The sequence below is a fragment of the Aptenodytes patagonicus genome, chromosome 18 (assembly GCF_965638725.1).
Source record: "Aptenodytes patagonicus chromosome 18, bAptPat1.pri.cur, whole genome shotgun sequence".
Lineage (NCBI taxonomy): Eukaryota > Metazoa > Chordata > Aves > Sphenisciformes > Spheniscidae > Aptenodytes > Aptenodytes patagonicus.
Genome location: NC_134966.1, coordinates 3155100 through 3172449, shown reverse-complemented (window position 1 = coordinate 3172449; position 17350 = coordinate 3155100). Strand labels below are relative to the sequence as shown.

The window sequence follows — 17350 nt, the reverse complement described above, 5'->3', positions numbered from 1 at the left end:
CCCTGCGCCCTACGCCCAAGGCGGGGGCTGGGAGAGGTGTCCCGAGCGCAGCGGGCGCTGCCCCATGCCCACAGCCCATCTGACATCTCTCTCGGTGCCCCCAGCTGTGAAGGAGGCGGCCGTGCAGCGGAAGCACAACCTGTACCGTGACAGCATGGTCATGCACAACAGCGATCCCAACCTGCACCTCCTGGGTGAGGGCATCCCCATCGACTGGGGCGAGGAGTACAGCGGGCAGCCAGAGGCCGAGCCGGCTGCCGACAAGCGCCGCAGGGCCAAGCAAGTGGTGTCAGTGATCCAAGACGATGAGGGGGTCCTGCCCTACAAGGTGGACGCCGAGGCGCTGCTGCAGCCTGGCTCCCCGGAGCCGCGGGAGACGGAGGATCCGGACCCTGGGGCACCGCCGAGCTCCCCAGATGGGGTGGAGGAGATCCGGGAGGCGCTGGCGAAGGAGAGCCTCGGGGATGGTGTCGAGGCGGAGGAGCGGCTGACGAACGGTACCTATGCCACACGGGAGAGCGGTGCCACCGAGGAGGTGGTGGCGGCGGCAGGGTCTGTCCCAAGTGATGTATCCCCCCAGGGTCCGGCCAGCGAGGGGGACGGGATGCACTGCGCTGCACCGGCATCACCTGCACCCGGAGCTGAGGTACCATCAAAGGCTGGCGTGCACCATGCCACGCCGGCATCACCCATGCCCGGAGCTGATGTCCCCTCAGGGGCTGGGGTGCCCCACACCGCACCGGCATCACCCATGCCTGGAGCTGATGTCCCATCAGGGACCAGCGTGCAACACGCCGCACCGGCATCACCCAAACCCAGAGCTGATGACCCATCAGGGGCTAGGATGCCTCAAGCTGTGCCGGCATCACCCGTGCCCAGAGCTGATGTCCCATCAGAGGCCAGGGTGCTCCATGCCACATCAGCATCACCCGCTCCTGGAGCCGAGACCCCATCACCGTCTGCCGGGATGGCTTGCCACCAGTCCAGTGACAAGGAGACGGGCGAGGAGGTGGCCCCTCCGGGCGGCGAGTGCAGCCCCCCGCAGCCCGCGGACACGACGGAGAGCGGCGAGGGGGTGCAGACTGAGTTCTAGCCCTGGGCCCCACCCGCCATGGACTGGCCCCGGTGACGCTGGGGATTGGGGTAGGGGGATAGGACCCGCTGCGCTGCCGGGATGGAGAGCGGCGCTGCGGGAGAGGGTGGGGATGGGAAACACCAAGACCTTATTGCCTAGCCGGGGGGGGGGGGGCCCCGCTGCTGCATGGGGCTGGCCACAGCCAAATGGTCCTACTGGGTCAGACTGGGGGAGGCCCCCAGCCCGGCATGGGGCACCCCCTACACTCTGCTCTGTCCTTCTTCTGCCTTATTTTCTTCTTTTCTACTGAAGAGATGCTTTATCTGCCCCCCAGCACAAGTGCCTGGGGCTGCTGGGGGGCTGGCCTGAGCCCCACTGTGGATGGGTGCGCGGGATGCTCCTGGCTGCCCCGGGGCTTGTCCCCTGCCCCAGCCCGGGGGGTTTCCTGCCCATCATCATCCCACCCAGCCAGCTCCAGGAGCGCTGGTGGGAGCAGGGGGCATGGGGAATGATGGAAAAACACGACGGCAGCTGGGGGCATGGCAGGGGTACAGCAATACTGGGTGGCTCAAACCGCTGCAGATGGGGTGAAAGCTGGGGCAGGGCTGGACTCACGGCACCCAAGCTGGGCTCACAGCACCCAGGTTAGGCTTATGGCACCCAGGCTGGGCTCACAGCACCCAGCGCCCACCCCCCTCCCCCAGCCACCCTCACCCCAGGGTCTTCTAGCAGCTATTTAAGTTCGGAGTAAAAACTTAGAGGGGAAGGTGGCACTCACACAACGACTCCAGCTTTGCCTGGCAGGACTGGGCTGCCTCCGGGCTCAGGCTCGCCGTGCAGTGGAGGGATCCCAGCTCTTGCCCTCCAGAGCTCTGCACCACCGTGCACGAATGATTTCTCCGGCTCTCGGGCTTTGCAGGTTTTAGCACCTGTGGTGATGGTCGAGCAAAGATCTGGTGCCTTAGCAGCGGTTTGCTGGCACCCCGAGCAGCCCTGCCCGCCGTGGGGAGGGGGGACGGGACCGGCACAGCCCCCATGCAGAGACGCTAAAAGCCCCCAAGCTGGTGGGGGTTGGCGGGACTCGTGAGCGTGAGACGTGTGTGCGTGCACAGAGCAGGGACCAGCACCCCAACACTCGTCTGTATTCTAGGTGCCGCTGTTTCTGCCCCTGAAGGGGGGTGCCCAGCCTAACCCACTCGGGGAGGCCCCCCAGTGTGCCTTGCTTTGGGAATTTAAAACCTGTCTCTTCCAGGATATTTTATTAAGAAAGTTATACAAATGTTTAAAAATATGCTTATAATAATTAATAAAATGGAAAAGCTTTATTTAAAGCCAGAGGAGACTGTCCTTATTCCTGAACCGCCCCCCCCGGGGCTGTGCTGAAGGGGTAGGGCTGGGGATCCCCACTCCCACTGTGACTGGGGGGTGTCACGTCCCGAGACCACCCAGCAGCAACACGAGCCAGGAGCCGAACGACTGAGATGATTTTATTAAAAGGGGTGTCCCGAGGAAGCAGCAAGAGGCACCCGCAGCAGCAGCTTCCCCTCGGCATGGCCACACCGACGGCTCGGGGGCTGCTCCGACCCCATCCCTGAAGCACTGCGCAGGAGGCGGGGTGGGGGCCAGCAGGACCCCCGTTGTCCCCAGAAGGCACTGTGTGAAGAGGTGCTTGGTGCAGGGCAGCTCTAGGCAGGAGGGCAGGGGTGCCTGTCCCCAACATGTCCCCTTCCCCAGCAGGTCACTGGACCATTCCCATTCCAGCCAGGATGAACCCCCCTGAGAAGTGAGGGGGGAAGGAAATGCCCAGCAACCCCCCGCCGTCATCACCCAGCCAAAGGTCCCTGAGAGCCAGGGGACAGCTACCAGCCGAGGACAGTGGCGGTGGCAGCGTGGCAGAGTGCTGGCCACGGGGCTCCCCTTCCCCGGCGCCTCCCCACCTGAGTTGGGCCAGCACCGAGGGTCCCCACAGCAAGTCCCTGGGGTGCTGTGTCCCACACAGCACGAGGACAAGGACAGACCCAGCAGAAGTGACAGCAGCTATTCCAGACAAAGTAGCAGGGGGTGTGGAGAACATCGCCCACCATCCTGGGGGGGTGCCTAGCCCCGACCGAGCAGGGGGTACACCACAAAATAGCCCAGTGTGGAGCCCGCGATGGCCCCGAGGAAGATCCAGGCGTTGTAGGACATGACGGCCAGCATCACCATGTAGCCCAGCACCACCTGCACCACGTGGAACAGCGTCTGGCCGATGTGGTACCGAAACCACCTGTGGAAGAAGATGGGAAACCCCATCAGCGAGGGGCCGGGGCAGCCGGCATCTCCCCCCTCCCCCAGCATCCCGGAGCGGCCAGAGATGGGTTTGGGGAGTGGGGAGAGGGATGGGGGCTGCAAACAGCAGCGCAGGGGGAAATCCCGCTCCAAGGGAACGGGGAGGATATTGTGAAGAGGTTGGCAGTAAGAGCAGCCTCAGGCACGGTCTGGGATTAAACACAAGAAGAAAAACCCAGGGCTTGGCTCCAATGGCTTGTGCTGGGAAGGAAACACCCGGGCCAGCCTTGCTGGGGTGCCTGAGCCGCTGCTTGTGCCCATCCCCAAACCACGAGGATCCTCCTGCACCCACAGTAGCTCCTGGGGGAATGTGAGCATTTAAGACAGCCGAAAAACACCCTGGACATCTCCCAAAGTACCTGGAGGGGCCGGGACGCCCCCGGGGCCACCTCCCGAGACTGTACACGTACCCCTTTCCTGGGAGCCTATTACTCCACAGCTGCCTCTTTCTTTACAGCCTTTCTCCCCTCCTGCGCTGGCCCAGGGGCCATACTCCCGTCCCCGAGCCCCACCGCGGCCCCACCGGCCGGGTGCAAAGGGGGCCCTGCGGTACCTGCCCTGCGCAGGGCCAGTGCCCCCCTCCTCTGGCTCCGCCAGCAACTCCCGGCTGAGGCTGCGGGGCAGAGCCAGCAGCGCCCGTCGCAGCAGCACGGCCTTGCCCATCTTGATGGCTTCGTAAAGCATCGCCAGCAGCAGGATCACCAGCACCGAGAGCGCCATCCCTGCACGAGAAACACCCTGCCGCTGCCCACCGCCACACACCGGCACGGAGCCCTTGGGCATACCCACGGGATAAGGTGGAGGGAACGGGGGGCTCCTGGGATCAGGCTTGGGCTGGAGCGACAGGCAGCAGGCTTGTGAAGCATTGGGAAATGGTGTATTTAGCCCAATCCCCCCTCTAAATTCCTAGGGAGTATTTTTTGGAGGGGGGTGCTTTGAAAAAAATAAGCATCTTTGCATCGATTCCACAAAAATGTGGGGGTTAAAATATGATGCTGGGACAATAATTTAAAAAAAAAAAAAGAGTGTAAAAGAAAACGGGAAGCTGAGCCATCGCTGAGTGACCTGGGGGGGGGTGGCAGGCTTGGGGGTGGGGGGATGCTTCCCGCACCTCCCTGCCTGCTGCTCTCGGCTTGGGAGGATCGACCCCTGTCCGGGGCATTACCAGGGCACGGCACTGCTCATCAGGGTAAGAGAGAGTCAGCCAAAAACAGGCAGTGCCCTCCGAGCTCTGGGGCGAGTGGTGTGTGGAGCCCATCACGGCTCTGCCCCGACCCCCCCCATGCAGTAAGTGCCCCAGCGTTAATGCTGGGCGGGGGTCCTGCTCTCCCCTCCTCCCAGCCCATCGCTAACACTGCTCCTGCCAGAAATGCAAAGCCACTGTTCGTTTCTCTGCCCCGCATCCTTTTCCCCAGGCAGAGAGCACAGCTGGTGGCGGATGGACGGATGGACAGACAGGTGTCTTGGGGCCGGGCCGGGGCTGGCAGCCTACCTGTGGGGGTGTGGATGCTCCAGAAGTCAAAGAGCAGCACTGCCGTGTCCGAGAAGTAGAAGGACATCTGGAAGAGAGGCCAAGGAAAGGGCAGCGCTAGGAACCGGCTCGGGGTGATGGGGCAGACAGGGGCTGGGGTGCCCGCACCTTCAGTGGGTCCATGCACCCACCACCCCAGAGGGCTGAGCCCTGATGCCGATGCTCAGCTGGGGTTTCACCAAATGGTGCAATTTTTTTCCCTGATTCCTGAAATAGGAAGAGGAACTTGCACTGAAAATAAGTCACGCCGACCAGGCTTAACTTTTCCCTTGACTTCTAGCAGGACAATTTTCACCTCTAGCAGCAGCTCCTGTGTGTGTCCAGGCTGGCAAGAAAAAGCCAGAGTTTGCCCCTGCAATAAAGAGAGACGAGCCCAGGACTTCACTAGCCCTGATTTGAGAAGGGAAGGTCCATGGGAGACAGACGGAGGCTGGTGACACCGTCCGCAGCCTGAAGCGAAGCCGGCTGGTGGTCAAAGCCCAGCCACCCTCCGCTTTCCTCTGCCTCCCAGGGGTTTCTCTTGCATCGCCGGGACAGGCCAAAACACCCGGAGCCACAAGCGCGACTGCCTGACGACGGGAGCCAGGGCGACTGGTCCAGGGATGCCTCCCTGGCAGAGGAGCATGGGTCCAAGCACTGTCCGTCTGTCTGACCTGGGGCTGCCGGGACATGCAAAGGCATCAAACCCCCTTCTTTATCACGCTGAAATAGGAGGAGCAAGTATCGCTCTTGTGTAACGAACCCACCTACAGAGCTGATGCCACAGCTGCCAAGCCTTGCTCGTTTTACCACAAAAAATGGAATTTTGTGGGTTTTTTTCCTCCTCCTTTTGGTGAATCTCTCTAGGTAGTGTTCGCGGGGCTTGCGCCCTCTCCTGTGCCGCACCGACCTGGCTTTGGCCGCGCGTACCCGCCGTTACTGACACCAGCAGATGCGGCTGAAAGGAGCGGCCTCGGCCAGAAATACCATCCAATAACCGGGTGCCCATGCCGCAGACGGGCTCTAACTACACCCTTCGGCCACTCATTACCCAAAGCACATTAGCACGTGTAATTGGCTCAGGCTTTTAAGCTTCCTTTGGCAACAGATTAATGATAATTAGCCTTTAAATGAAGCTATTTCTCCTTTGCAGGCTTCACCCACAAGTCTGCAGCACTGTGTAAGGAAGAGGTAACTATTTTAGGGACAGGGGAACAGAAGTGACCGGCAGAAGATCCCCTCGCTGCACCAGGTCTCCCAGCCTGGGGTGGAGCCATGTGTCTTCGGGTACCCAGCGTGGCCATGAGGCCAAAACGATGCTCCTTGGGCCAAGGGCCCCTCGCTCCTCTCCTATAGCGTGATTTCTTGCTGGGTGAGATGCGGTGTGCGAAGGTCAAGAGGGCAAGTCCTAAAAGTCTCTGCACTCTTTGCAAGAGGGGAATTACGCTGCCGGGGCGATGCGACAGGCCCAGGGATATTGGTCGGAGGGATGTGGTCCTGTCCTCACCCACCTGCCCACGGCAGTGATTCAGCAGGTGCCCACGTAAGGCTGCACCCAGCTCCTCCTCTGCACCTTGCAGGTGTTCGCACACACAAATAAAGCTGCTGAAAAATATCCTGTGCTACCTCTGCTCATGTGCACAACATGTGTGTTTAGTGGCTTAATCCGCCGCAGTCTTGGGGTTACTCTTCGCCGTTAAGTGAAAACCCCGCGGTGCCTGCGTGGAGCACTGTCAGGCTGCCCGGCACATCCCGACCTGCTGCTCCGGTCCGACTGGGACACCCAGCCCCGCACGTTGGGACGAGCCTGCCTTCCTGCAGCACACCGATCCCCGGGTTGCAAAATAACATGATAAGCAGGAAGCCGTCCCAGCCAGCCCAAGCTGCAGCCCCACGCTGGGGACACAGTGGCCCGGGGAGGTGTCTCCACACCGCGATGCTCCTTAAAGCCACCCTCTGGACCTCGCAGGGATGCTGCTGCGGGGGGCGGGTGCCAGCAAATCGGGGGGACCCGGTAAGCCTTAAACATCACATCTGAGCTCGGAGCACGAAGCAAACCTGCTGCAGGGTGATGGTTTAAGGCCCGTGCCATGACTTGGGCTCCCGCCGCGGGTGCCCGGTGTAAGCCCGCACCCGCTACAGCCCCTCCATGGGCAACGGGCGATGGGAGAAGCCTTCGGGGTGGGGACGCGGCGGCACAGGGGGTGCGAGGAGCGGACAGCCAGCCAGCCCACCCTCTGCACAGCTCGCCGGAGCCACCGCTGCTGGCAGGCTCTGCCGCAGCCCCGGCCCAGGCACGGGGCGAAAGGGGAACCGGGGCGAAAGGGGAACCGGGGCGAAAGGGGAACCGGGGCGAAGCTCTGGCAGGAGGACGCGGTGCCGGCGGGTGAACGGCGATACCGCAGCCTTTAGACAGCGCTTGTTCGCAGGGAGGTGCGGGGTTTCAGGGGTGATTTACGGGAGCAGCCCCAAACCGGAGAGGCTGCGGGGCCGTGCCAGGGGCGCACACCCGGCCCCGCCGCCCCCCTTGCCCGGGACCCCCCCTCGGCTCGGCTCGGCTCGGCTCGGCTCGGCTCACCTGCATGGCGGCGGTGCGGAGCCCGTCCCGGCGCAGCTCAGCCCGTCCCGGTGCGGTGCAGCTCGGCCCGTCCCGTCCCGTCCCGTCCCGGTGCGGTGCGGTGCAGCTCAGCTCGGCCCGGCCCGTCGCGGGCGCCTGACGCGCGGCGCGGGGCTCCCCGGGAGTTGTAGTGCGGCGGGGCCCAGCCGGGAGCACGCGTGGGCGCGGGCGGGCGGGAGGAGCACGGCGTGGGGCGGGGCGGTGCATGTGCCCCCCCCTACCCCGCACCCCCCTCTCCCCCCCCCGCACCCCCTCCTCCTGCGCCCGCACCGTCTCCCCGGGTCGGCCCCGGCGCCGCAGCGGGGAGGGGGCTCAGCATCCCTGGGGAAAGAGGGGGCCTGATTCCCCCCGGGGCTTCACTTTCCCTTCGCTCCTCGCTCCATCCCTAACTCACTGCCGCCAGTTCATGCTCCCATCACTGGCACAAGGGCCCTCGAAGCGTTCACGAGTGTTTCTGCTGGTTTTCCCCACGGCAGCGGGAGTGCGGGGTGTCACCGAGTGTTTGCAACCCCAGCTGCCCTGCAGCTGCAAAATACGGAAGGTATTTTTTTCCCCGGCCTTTCCCGGAGAGAGGCGGGACAATCTGAAGGGGAACTTTGAACTTTGCCTCCCAGCCACGGCTTTGTCAAGAGCACGCAGGCGCTCGCTCCCTGCTGGCACACTCTGGACATCTCCATTACACCGGGGAGCAGGAGGAGGGGGTGCTGGAGCTGCCCCTGACTCTCTTTCCCCGAGTGCAAACGGGTGCTGATGCCCACAAAGGCACCCAGTGCCTGCCAGCAGGACTGTGCGTGACTCCCTGCTTGGGAAGGAAATACGGGGGTGCAGGCAAAACAGGGCTTTTGGTAGCGAGTGTATTTTTCCTTATGGCCAGAGAGGTGGAATTGGAGTTATTCAGGGTGTGTTTGCTGCTTGAATTAAGAAAAAATATTGGATAAACCCACCAACGTGCTACTTCCCTTTAAAAATCTTTCCTCAAAAGTTTCCATCAAAAATGGACACACAATTTTTTTGGCAGCTGAAGCTCCTCTGGGTTGTGGCCAGCATGGCTGGAGGGTGAGGCGAGGTGTGGACTGTGCGTGCTGCTTTCTTCCTCTGCAAAAACACAGCAGAAAATGCTGCTAAAATGAGCAATTTGTGGGGGGAAAAAAAAAAAAAATTGCCCTGAAAAAATGTTGTGTTTGCTGTCATGTAACAGCCCGCTCTGCTTCTCTCCCCAGGATCTAATACGTGCCTTGAGTTGGAATTTAATTTTCCCTTTGCAATCTGCTGCATAGGGTCTCTCTCACCAGCACCCGGCACCCGCGGGATGTGTCAGACCCTCAGCGCTGCCTGACCCCTCTGCCTGCGCTGCAGGCAGCCGCGCAGCGAGCAGGAACCGCCTGCTCCCCGGCCAGCCCGGCCGCAAACGACTCCTCTTCCCCTTTCACCTCCCCGCAGGGAAGGGAGGGCTCTGCATGGCAGGGATTGGGGTTTTGGCTGCACCCGCGGTGATGCACCTGCATGGCCCCATGGCTGGCCGCGGGCGAGGGGACATCGCCGGGGGGTTCTCGCAGGGGTGGGGGCAGCTCTGGGGGGAGGAAAGGCCCGCGGGCAGGGCCAGGACTGGCATCACGCCCTCGCAGGCCAGAGCCGGGGGTGGTTTTACAGAGGGGTGCCCCACACGACAACCAGAGTATCACAGCAAGCAGAAATTAAATGCCAGAGCAGAAAAACCCTTTTCAAGGCGCTCAGCCCCTGCCTGGAGGTGGGTGTTGGCTGGGCACGGCCCTGTGTCCCCTTTGGCCAGCTGGCTGGTGACACACGGAGCACAGCAGGGACAGCTACTGCACCCTACGAAAAGATGCTACGCCAGGGACCGAGCCCTGCGGCTTGCACACGCCGCGATGTAGCATTGCTTAAAGCGCTCTCTAGGAACTGTGCCCCCTGGAAGGGCTGTGCCTCCTGCTCTCCTTGGCCCGCGGTGCAGGGTCCGGCCCAGCTGCCGCACTGTTCCGCTGGCATCGGCATCGATGCCCAGCCTCGGCGCTGGCATCTGGACACGACGCAGGCGGCCTGGGCACACGTGCTGCAAGGCAAGGCGGGCAAGCTCCGTGTGAGAGCTCGAGCAGTGAAGGGTGCTGAGAAAGCCAGTGGTACAGCACAAAGCCAGCTGAGATTTGGGGATTTTTGGGTTGTGCACCAGAGAAATGGGGGTGCTGGTAATACAGCTATGGCTCAGGTGCCGTCTGCCCTTGGGACTCACCCATACCCGCCTGGGGCCAAGCAGCCTGGCGATAGCGGGACGGTTAGAGGCAAGGGAAACACTGCTGGGAACAAGAGAAATAAAGTGGTAAGTTAACAGTGCTTCAGCACGGGAGCCAAACGGCTTAAATCCCTGCCCCTGCCCGACCAGGGCAATGCTGCCTTGTAGCACGGTCTTGCTATAGCACCCAGCTCTAGACCACTTAAGCCCCTCTGACCCCTGCATGAGTTGCAGACCCAAAACAGAGGCAGGACTTGGAGGGTTTTGCTTTCTTCACCCCTTTTCAGCCCCTGATGCCTGGCTGGGCTGGAGTCACGGTGGCTCGGAACCGCTGAGGGCAGCAGCTCGCAGTCACTTTGCTCTGCGGAGAGCAGGCAGCACGGCACAGACCTGCCCGCCGGGGCTGCCAGGGCCCTCCAGTGCTGCTTCTCAGCCCAGTCCCGGGGGGACGAGGCTCCAAGCATTTGTGCACTTGACCGAGGCAAAGAAAAGCCCCTTGCCTTCCCCTTCTCCCAAGCTGGCAGTATTTTTGCCTTTTGGGTTTTTTTTTTCTTTAGCAGACAGTTCCCAGTCAGTCATTAAATTAGCACCTTCTCATATATATATAATATATATAATTTATAGAGAAATGACTTTTGTAAACAATATTCTTCTACTCCAGAAGGAAGTGTAGTCCGTGGCATAATGCAGCTACAAACACGTATCTCAAAAAGAGGACCAGCAGCTCCGGGGAGCAGGTGGGAGCCCCGTGCCACCCCCCGCCTCCGCACACGTCCCCAGCGGGACAGTTCTAGGGCGGGGAGGGAACCGGCCGGCTCGGTTTGGGTGTCACTGGTTTCAGCTGAAGCAAACTGGTCCGACTGTGAAACCAAACTGGTGCAAGGTGTCACCGTTGTGAAAGACGGCCAGGTCCCGCAGGGGCAGCAGGGAGAGCTCCTCCGTGGTGAACTGGAAGATGGTGTCAGTGATGGAGGACTCATTGTCCAGCTGAAATGAGCACCGGGAGCAGCTGAGCGGCACTGAAGGACCCTCTCGAAGCACCCGCTGTCCCCTTCGCTGCTCCGGTTGCTCCTTGATTCACCCAGTAGCCCCGCAGGAGCCAGGTCTCCAGCCCTGCATGGCTTCTCCAGGGAGGTGGCCTCCCCTGTGTCCCCTGGAGCCCACCCCGTCCCCTGCCACATCCCAGCCTGCTCCCTAAGACCGGGGCAGCTCCTTGGGCCCGGGGAGAGGATGCTCTCCATCCCCATCCCACCGTCTGAAGCCTCATTCCCCAGGTCTATCCCAAACCCCGGTGATTCAAACACGTGCTGAGGGGCTCTGCAAATGTCGAGGGGCTCTTCCAGGCAGAGAAAAGCGTCCGGCCACGGCCAAGCTTACCACGCAGCCTTGCAGGCTGGCTGCATAGCTCTGCTCCCGGGAGTCGGCCAGGAAGCGGATTTCCTTCTCTGGCTGGGGCTGGCCCTGCTCGGGGGCCGGTCTGCAGGAGTAGGAGACCTTCTGGGTGGCCAGGCGGCTGTGCAGGCGGAGGAAGCGGAGCTGCACCGGGCTGGCCCCTGCGTATTCCAGCTGCAGGGGCAACGAGAGAGAAAAGCGGGTAGTGGGGGCTGCTTGGAGGGGTCTGTGTTGAAAACTGGGCAGGATTCAGCTCTCTGCTAAAGCACCGGTTTGGATTTTCTTGCAGAGGGAGATGTTGTGTCCCACTTCCCACTGCAGCGGGACAGGCACTAGGAGACCCCCAACCCCATGAGATGGGCTTCTGTCCCCTCAGCTGTCCCAGCCAGGTACCCACCAGGAAGCCCCCGGGCAGGGCGCTGAACCATTCGAAGGTGTCCTCAGAGGCGTAGGTGCTCAGCCAAGCCTTGATGGGGACCTGCAGGGAGGGGGGAACCATGTCATGCTGTCCCAGCGGGGGACGGTGGCACCAGAAGGACAAGGATCCAGCCATACCAGCCTATGTGCGTGACTTGTCCCTGAAGCCCGGTCACACGCTGTGACCAGGATCCTCACCCCAAACTGCTCCAACAGCTCCCTGTGACGGCAGCGGTCACCACGGCAAGGGACCGGCCACACTGTCCCTCTCCAGCCACGCCAACCCCCTATCCTCGCCCATCCTGAGCAGTAATGCAGGGCTGGAGGTGCCCCACGAAAGCCACCCCATACCTGGTTGTGGACGGGGGCTATGCAGGTCTCTCCCCCTGCCGTGAAGTTGCAGAAGGCCACCAGTGCATCCTGGGGGCTGCCCTGGTTGGGGTCAATGTAGTATTGCCCTGGAGGGAGGCAGAGGGGAGCTCCTGGCACCCGGTTTTCGGCACAGGGACCGTGCCACGTGGTGCCATCCCAGCTCAGCTCGTGGCACATCCCCGGCTGCAACCTCCATCCTCCTGGAATGCAGCCTGGCTGCCATCCTGTTGCTCCAGGGATGCCCATGAAACCCAGCTGAGCTCATCCCCCAAATCCTCATCCCTTCTTAATTGCAAAGACCTGCCCGTCCCCCTGTGTTGGCCCTGGATCTGGCCAGCCTTCCCCACGCCGGGACAGAGGGCTGGCTGGATCTGGGTCTGATGTGGGGGGACCCCTTGTGCACCCCAGTACCGTCAGGCAGGCTGGGGTGAGCCAGCAGCAGCTCCTTGCAGGTGGCTGCTGGGTTGGTTTTGGTGCCGTTGGGATGCTCGACAAGGGCTTGCAGCTCCTGTCTCAGGGTGTCCAGCAGAGCCCAGACCGCAGTGTAATTCAGGTGGTTGGAGGGATAAATTAGGTGCTGAAAGAGAAAGCGGGGGATATAACCTAGCTGGCATTAGCCCCCCCTCTTATTTTGGCCAGGAGCATCACCAGGTGCTCAGGGATGGGATGGGACATGCAGGGGACAAGGACAAGTATGATGGGAGAGGGATTAACCATCTCTGCTTGCTCTTTGTGCAAGGACCTTGGTACTTGTAGACAGAGGACCTCAGGAGCAGTGGGACATGGGACAGCATCGCTGTCAGCCCCTTCCCCCCAGGGTGGCACCCGCCAAAGCGGGGATGGAAACCCCTCGCCCCCACGCAGCATCGCCTCTCCAATGCACTCACCCGCATCTCCTCCCTGGACAGCATCAGCGTGGGTCCGCTGGGACCAGGGGGGCCGGTGAGACCCTGGGTGGCAATGACAATGCTGGTGACGCTGGCTGCTGCCCATGAGCCCCCCGCCACACTCGCAGCTCCTCCCATGGCGCCAGCAGCCAGCCATCCCCATGGCGTGACATGGTGGGACCTCACTGCCAAATTTGGGGGAGCAAAGGACACAAATTTTGGCATGAGGGACATTAGTGGCTCCGCTTACCGGCAGGCCCGGCGTGCCCCTGGGTCCCAGCAGCCCTGGGAGGCCTTTCAGCCCCTGCCGAAGGAGAGAAGCAAAGCAAGGTGGCGAGATGCTGCTGTGCCAAGCAGCACCCGGGGTGCCCCATGGGGCCACCCTGCACCCCAGGGAGAGGACAGGAGGGGAGGGCGCCCTGCAGCAGGGCTGAGCCCGGCTCCAGGCTCTCCCCCCTACTTACTTTGGGTCCGGACAAGCCCTGGAAGAGAAGGACAAGACCCAGCTAAGAGGGATGCGGGTGGGATCGAAGCCGCATCCCAGCATAGCTCCTGCGGGACCAGGAGTGAACCCCAAACCTGCCAGGAGGGAGAAGGACTCACCGGCATCCCGGGGAAGCCGGGGTGTCCCCGTGGGCCGGGGGGGCCAATGTTACCCTGCAAAGACACCGGAGGAGGTCAGGGTGCTGCACGGGGCATCCCCCAGCCCTATGTCCTTCTACAAGCCAGCCCCTTCCCCAGGTGGATTTTGCATGGAAAGATGAGGAATTCACCCCAAATACTCATCTTGGTTCCTCCCATTCCCCTCCACCCTGCCCTTACCTGCTGTCCCTTGAGTCCCGGACTCCCGGGGATGCCATGGGGTCCTGGCTTGCCCTAGGAGATGTGGCAGGGTGTCACACAGGATGACAAGGGACCAAGGGGAGGGAGGAAGAGAGCAAAACCCTTCACGCACCTTGAAGCCATCGTCCCCTTGCTGGCCCAGGTTGCCCATGCTGCCTTTCTCGCCCTAGGAGAGAGTCAGGGAAAGATTTGGCGGCAAAGAGGAGGGTAGAAACTCCCCCGGGACACCCGCCGGGGGGGAGCTCTGCCCCAGAGGGTGGACATCAGGAACCCTGATCTCGTTACTCCATCAGTGGTATTTCATCAGGTAGGCAACAGAGGTTTTGTTTGCTGCCTGGCCCTGGCAGGAGATACCTGTCTGGGGACATTTCCCCAGGCCAAACATCTCCTGGCCTCCAGCAAGCGGCTGGAAATGGGAAATTCCCAGTTACGGCTGGCCGCAAAATTTCTGAAAAAAACCCCTTTTGATTTGGTAGAACTACTGTACCCGTATTGCTGGGGACGGAGGAGGCGTGATGGAGCGTCTGCCTCCCCTGCTCAGCTGCAAAGGCAAACTGAAAGTATTTTATCCCAGACTAAAATAACATTCAAGAAAACCTGGAAGTTCCCAGGAAACACTTTGAGAAAATAAAGAAGATTTCTTGTGTGCTGAAACCTGGCGGAGCAGGGGAAGAAACCTCAGCACAGCAGCTGCCTGCAGCCTCCCCTCTGCCTGTTCTCCCAGGCTCTGGCCTTGCTGAACGCCCTGGACTTTAGCTTCTGCCATTGCTCATTTAGCTTGCAATAAATTTAAAGCTTTATTTATTACCGGGCTTTCATTTTCCTGAAGGATGCGAGCAACTACCCGCCGCCAGGGACTGCTTGTCACTCTTATTTACAGCCTTGTGGCTGACAGATGGGACCATGAGGATGTGCTTGGCTTCTCAGGCCAAGGTTGGATCCATTAGCTCATCAGTAATGGCACAGAGGAGGTACGCGCCTGTGCTGTGTCAGCGTCAACGCTGAAAGCAGGGGATTAAAAGACCGTACACGCTGCTGCTTGCAACTCCAGGAGGATGGAGAGGCTGGAAAAGGACCTGGTTTTGGAGAAAGTCTAAAGGTCCCATCTCCCAGCGCCTGGGGACACAGTGGTCAACCCCCACCGAAGGATGCTGCAGCGATCAGGGTTCAAGAAGAGGGGAGTAAGTGATTGCACCCAGCAAATTAAATGCTACCCTGTGCCCGCAGTCCCCGCTGTGCCCGGGGCTCAAGCGCCCGGTGCATGTCCCCTACCTTGTGTCCTTTTGGTCCAGGGTCTCCTTTCACGCCCTTCAGCCCTGGGATGCCCTAAGAGAGAAGCAATGCGGCACCGCATCACCCTGAGGCTGAGCTGCTCCCGTCAGCTCCCGGGCAAGGAGGGACCTCGCCACAACCTAGGTTGCTGCAAGGATTCTGAGAATTTCAGGCAGTTTTAGAAACTTTGAGTCATTTCTCATCAGATCTTTGATTTTTGCTTTCAGGAGGATCCCTCAGCAAACCCCGTTAAAAATGCAGTTCAGGTCCCCTGGCTGATTGCACAACGTCCCGGCTTTGTTTTGTGAAGTTTCCAAAGCCGGGTTATTTATTTTAAATAGAGAAAAAAAACATTTCCAGTAATTAAAACAAATATTTGAGTAGGTTTCTTTGGCCAATGCCAGCTGCTGCAGTGCAGCCGGTCCCTCCAGCCATGGCAGTTCTCTGGGAACGTGGGGACAGTCCTCTGCAAGCGCTCCGCACTGCCAGGCATCAGACACTTAACTGGAAGGGAATTATTTGGCCTCTAGAACAACATATTGGAAATTATGTGATTTGCCTGACTGCATGTGCGCTGCTGGGATGCTAATTTGGGAGGAGAAGGCAAGATGAGATGGATGAACGACAGATGGATGAAACACCTAGGAACTTCAGTTGTTTTAAATGGGTCTCTGCTTGGGTGGTTCACAGAGGTGGGTTGCACAGTGGTACCTGCGGGAGCCAAACGGGGAGCACCAGCACCCCGAAACCTCTGAGCTAATACTCACATAGGGTCCTTGGGGGCCCTGGGGTCCTTCTGGCCCCTCGTCGCCTGGGTAGCCCTGAAATGCAAAAGCGAGAGACCCTGGCTGGTGGGCACAGCGGTGCGGTGCGAGAGCAAGGCAGGAGTGATGCCCCAGTGCCTCTTGCAGGGAGAGCAGCCCACGGGGGCTGGGGGTGGAGGAGACACCCTCCTTGGGCTGGAAGGGACAGGGGACACAGAGCCCTCCAGCTATGCAATGCTCCTATATTGGCTTATCCTTTTCTAAGCTGGGGGCTCGGGCAGGTGGGAGCACCCCCCTGGCTTGGGAGCACCCCTGAGCTGCCAGGGTGCCAAAGCAGCCCTCGCCTCAGCGGGGCAAAGCCGACCTACCTTGGGTCCCCGGGGGCCTCTTGGGGGCCGGTGGCCCACCTTGCCTCGCTTGCCCTGGGAAGAACAGATTAAAGACTCACGAGCAATTCAAGCCTGTCAAAGGCACTAAGCCGGCCGCCCCGCGTCCCCCTTGCTGCCTGCCCAGGGATGCTGAGCCCCCAGCAAACCGGGGACCCTCTGCAAGACCTCTGCGGGCTCCAAGCAGCAGTCCCATGCTTCCCGCCACCCTCCATGGGGACAACGGTGCAATTTACCCGTCTGCCAGTTTCTCCGGGAACCCCTTCTTCCCCTTCACTCCCCACATCGCCCTGGGGGAAGAAGAGATGGGAGACGTGTCACCAGCAGCCCAGCCACATCCCAGACCAGGACTGGGGAAAAGGGGCTGCTGCCTGCATGGAGATGGGGACAGAGCTCACCAGGTGCTGTAGGAACCTGGAGATGGACACCAAGGCCATGGTGCAGAGCTGGCCAGTGAAGGGGAGGACCCTGTCCCCCCTCCAAGGGCACCTGAGCCAGGATGGAGGCAGCCCTGTGGGGCTGGGGGGGCTGAGCTGGGGAGACCTGCCAGCCCCTCACTCGAAAACCAGCCAAGGCAGCCCAAGGGCATCTAAGAGCTCTGTGTTTGCCAAGCACCGATGCGCGGTTGCCTTGACAGCGGGGAGAAACGGGCCCCCTGGGGCGATTCCCCCTGGTTTCTCTCCATGGACCACAACATGGTTGACCAGCTCAGGCTTGGCCACCCCATGCCCAATGGCCGGTCCCCCTCGGGTGCCATCTGCAGAGGAGGATTTTGGAGGTACCTTTTCTCCTTTGCGACCTTTCCGCCCTTTAGGACCGGCTTGTCCTGGAGACCCCTAAAATCCCAAAGGAGAAGGAAACCCCTCCGTAAGGATGCTGCGCCAGGGATGTCCCCTCCCAGCCTCCCTCCCTGCTCTCGCCAGCGTGCACAGGAGGATGCTCTAAGCTGAAGTCTCCGTTTGAGATTTTTGCCCCTCTCTGGAGCAGGCTGGGCAGAGTGGGGCTGCGGGAGTTTCAGCGGGAGCAGGAGATGCTGCCCGTGTGGGACCTCACCGCAGCCAGGAGATCCCAGCATCCCACTGCCTGTGCCAGGGAGAACCAGTATGGCTCCATCCCACACCTCACCGTTTGCCCCGGTTTTCCCGGCTTGCCCAGCTCCCCTTTCGCACCCGCCAGGCCCTAGGAAGGAAAACAAAAATCAACCCAACTCCGAAAAGTAAGCTCCAGGGTTGTTCACCCAAA

The 17350-nt window shown here is 61.1% G+C and overlaps 3 protein-coding genes across 3 annotated transcripts in view; 1 reads left to right on the top strand and 2 right to left on the bottom strand.

The window, feature by feature from the left end:
- The window catches only part of NIBAN2 (niban apoptosis regulator 2), a 32778-nt gene extending 30372 nt beyond the window's left edge, over positions 1-2406 (top strand). The window contains exon 14 of the mRNA XM_076355336.1: positions 105-2406. Coding sequence (XP_076211451.1) covers positions 105-1093 — 989 coding nt within the window. The 3' untranslated portion in view covers positions 1094-2406. The remainder of the gene's footprint in view (positions 1-104) is intronic.
- A 136-nt stretch (positions 2407-2542) lies between these two features.
- SLC31A2 (solute carrier family 31 member 2) lies at positions 2543-7612 on the bottom strand. Its single transcript, XM_076355337.1, has 4 exons — positions 7492-7612; positions 4896-4962; positions 3957-4125; positions 2543-3341 (listed from the first exon to the last, which is right to left on the bottom strand). The coding sequence occupies exons 1-4, from the start codon at positions 7495-7497 to the stop codon at positions 3173-3175; spliced, it is 411 nt and encodes a 136-aa protein (XP_076211452.1). The 5' UTR covers positions 7498-7612; the 3' UTR covers positions 2543-3172.
- Positions 7613-10388: 2776 nt separating this feature from the next.
- The window catches only part of LOC143168841 (uncharacterized), a 100700-nt gene continuing 93738 nt past the window's right edge, over positions 10389-17350 (bottom strand). Inside the window, exons 53-69 of the mRNA XM_076355773.1 lie at positions 17234-17287; positions 16891-16944; positions 16345-16398; positions 16091-16144; positions 15726-15779; positions 14959-15012; positions 13799-13852; positions 13666-13719; positions 13447-13500; positions 13308-13325; positions 13094-13147; positions 12844-12906; positions 12368-12533; positions 11936-12042; positions 11565-11645; positions 11153-11341; positions 10389-10762 (exon numbers count right to left, since the gene is read on the bottom strand). Coding sequence (XP_076211888.1) covers positions 10613-10762; positions 11153-11341; positions 11565-11645; positions 11936-12042; positions 12368-12533; positions 12844-12906; positions 13094-13147; positions 13308-13325; positions 13447-13500; positions 13666-13719; positions 13799-13852; positions 14959-15012; positions 15726-15779; positions 16091-16144; positions 16345-16398; positions 16891-16944; positions 17234-17287 — 1314 coding nt within the window. The 3' untranslated portion in view covers positions 10389-10612. The remainder of the gene's footprint in view (positions 10763-11152; positions 11342-11564; positions 11646-11935; positions 12043-12367; positions 12534-12843; positions 12907-13093; positions 13148-13307; positions 13326-13446; positions 13501-13665; positions 13720-13798; positions 13853-14958; positions 15013-15725; positions 15780-16090; positions 16145-16344; positions 16399-16890; positions 16945-17233; positions 17288-17350) is intronic.

Coding starts and splice junctions, on each gene's coding strand:
- SLC31A2 (XM_076355337.1), bottom strand. Junction 4,126..4,895: donor GAGCATCCACACCCCCACAG/GTAGGCTGCCAG, acceptor TTTCTCGTGCAG/GGATGGCGCTCTCGGTGCTG. Junction 3,342..3,956: donor ACTGGCCCTGCGCAGGGCAG/GTACCGCAGGGC, acceptor CTTCTTCCACAG/GTGGTTTCGGTACCACATCG.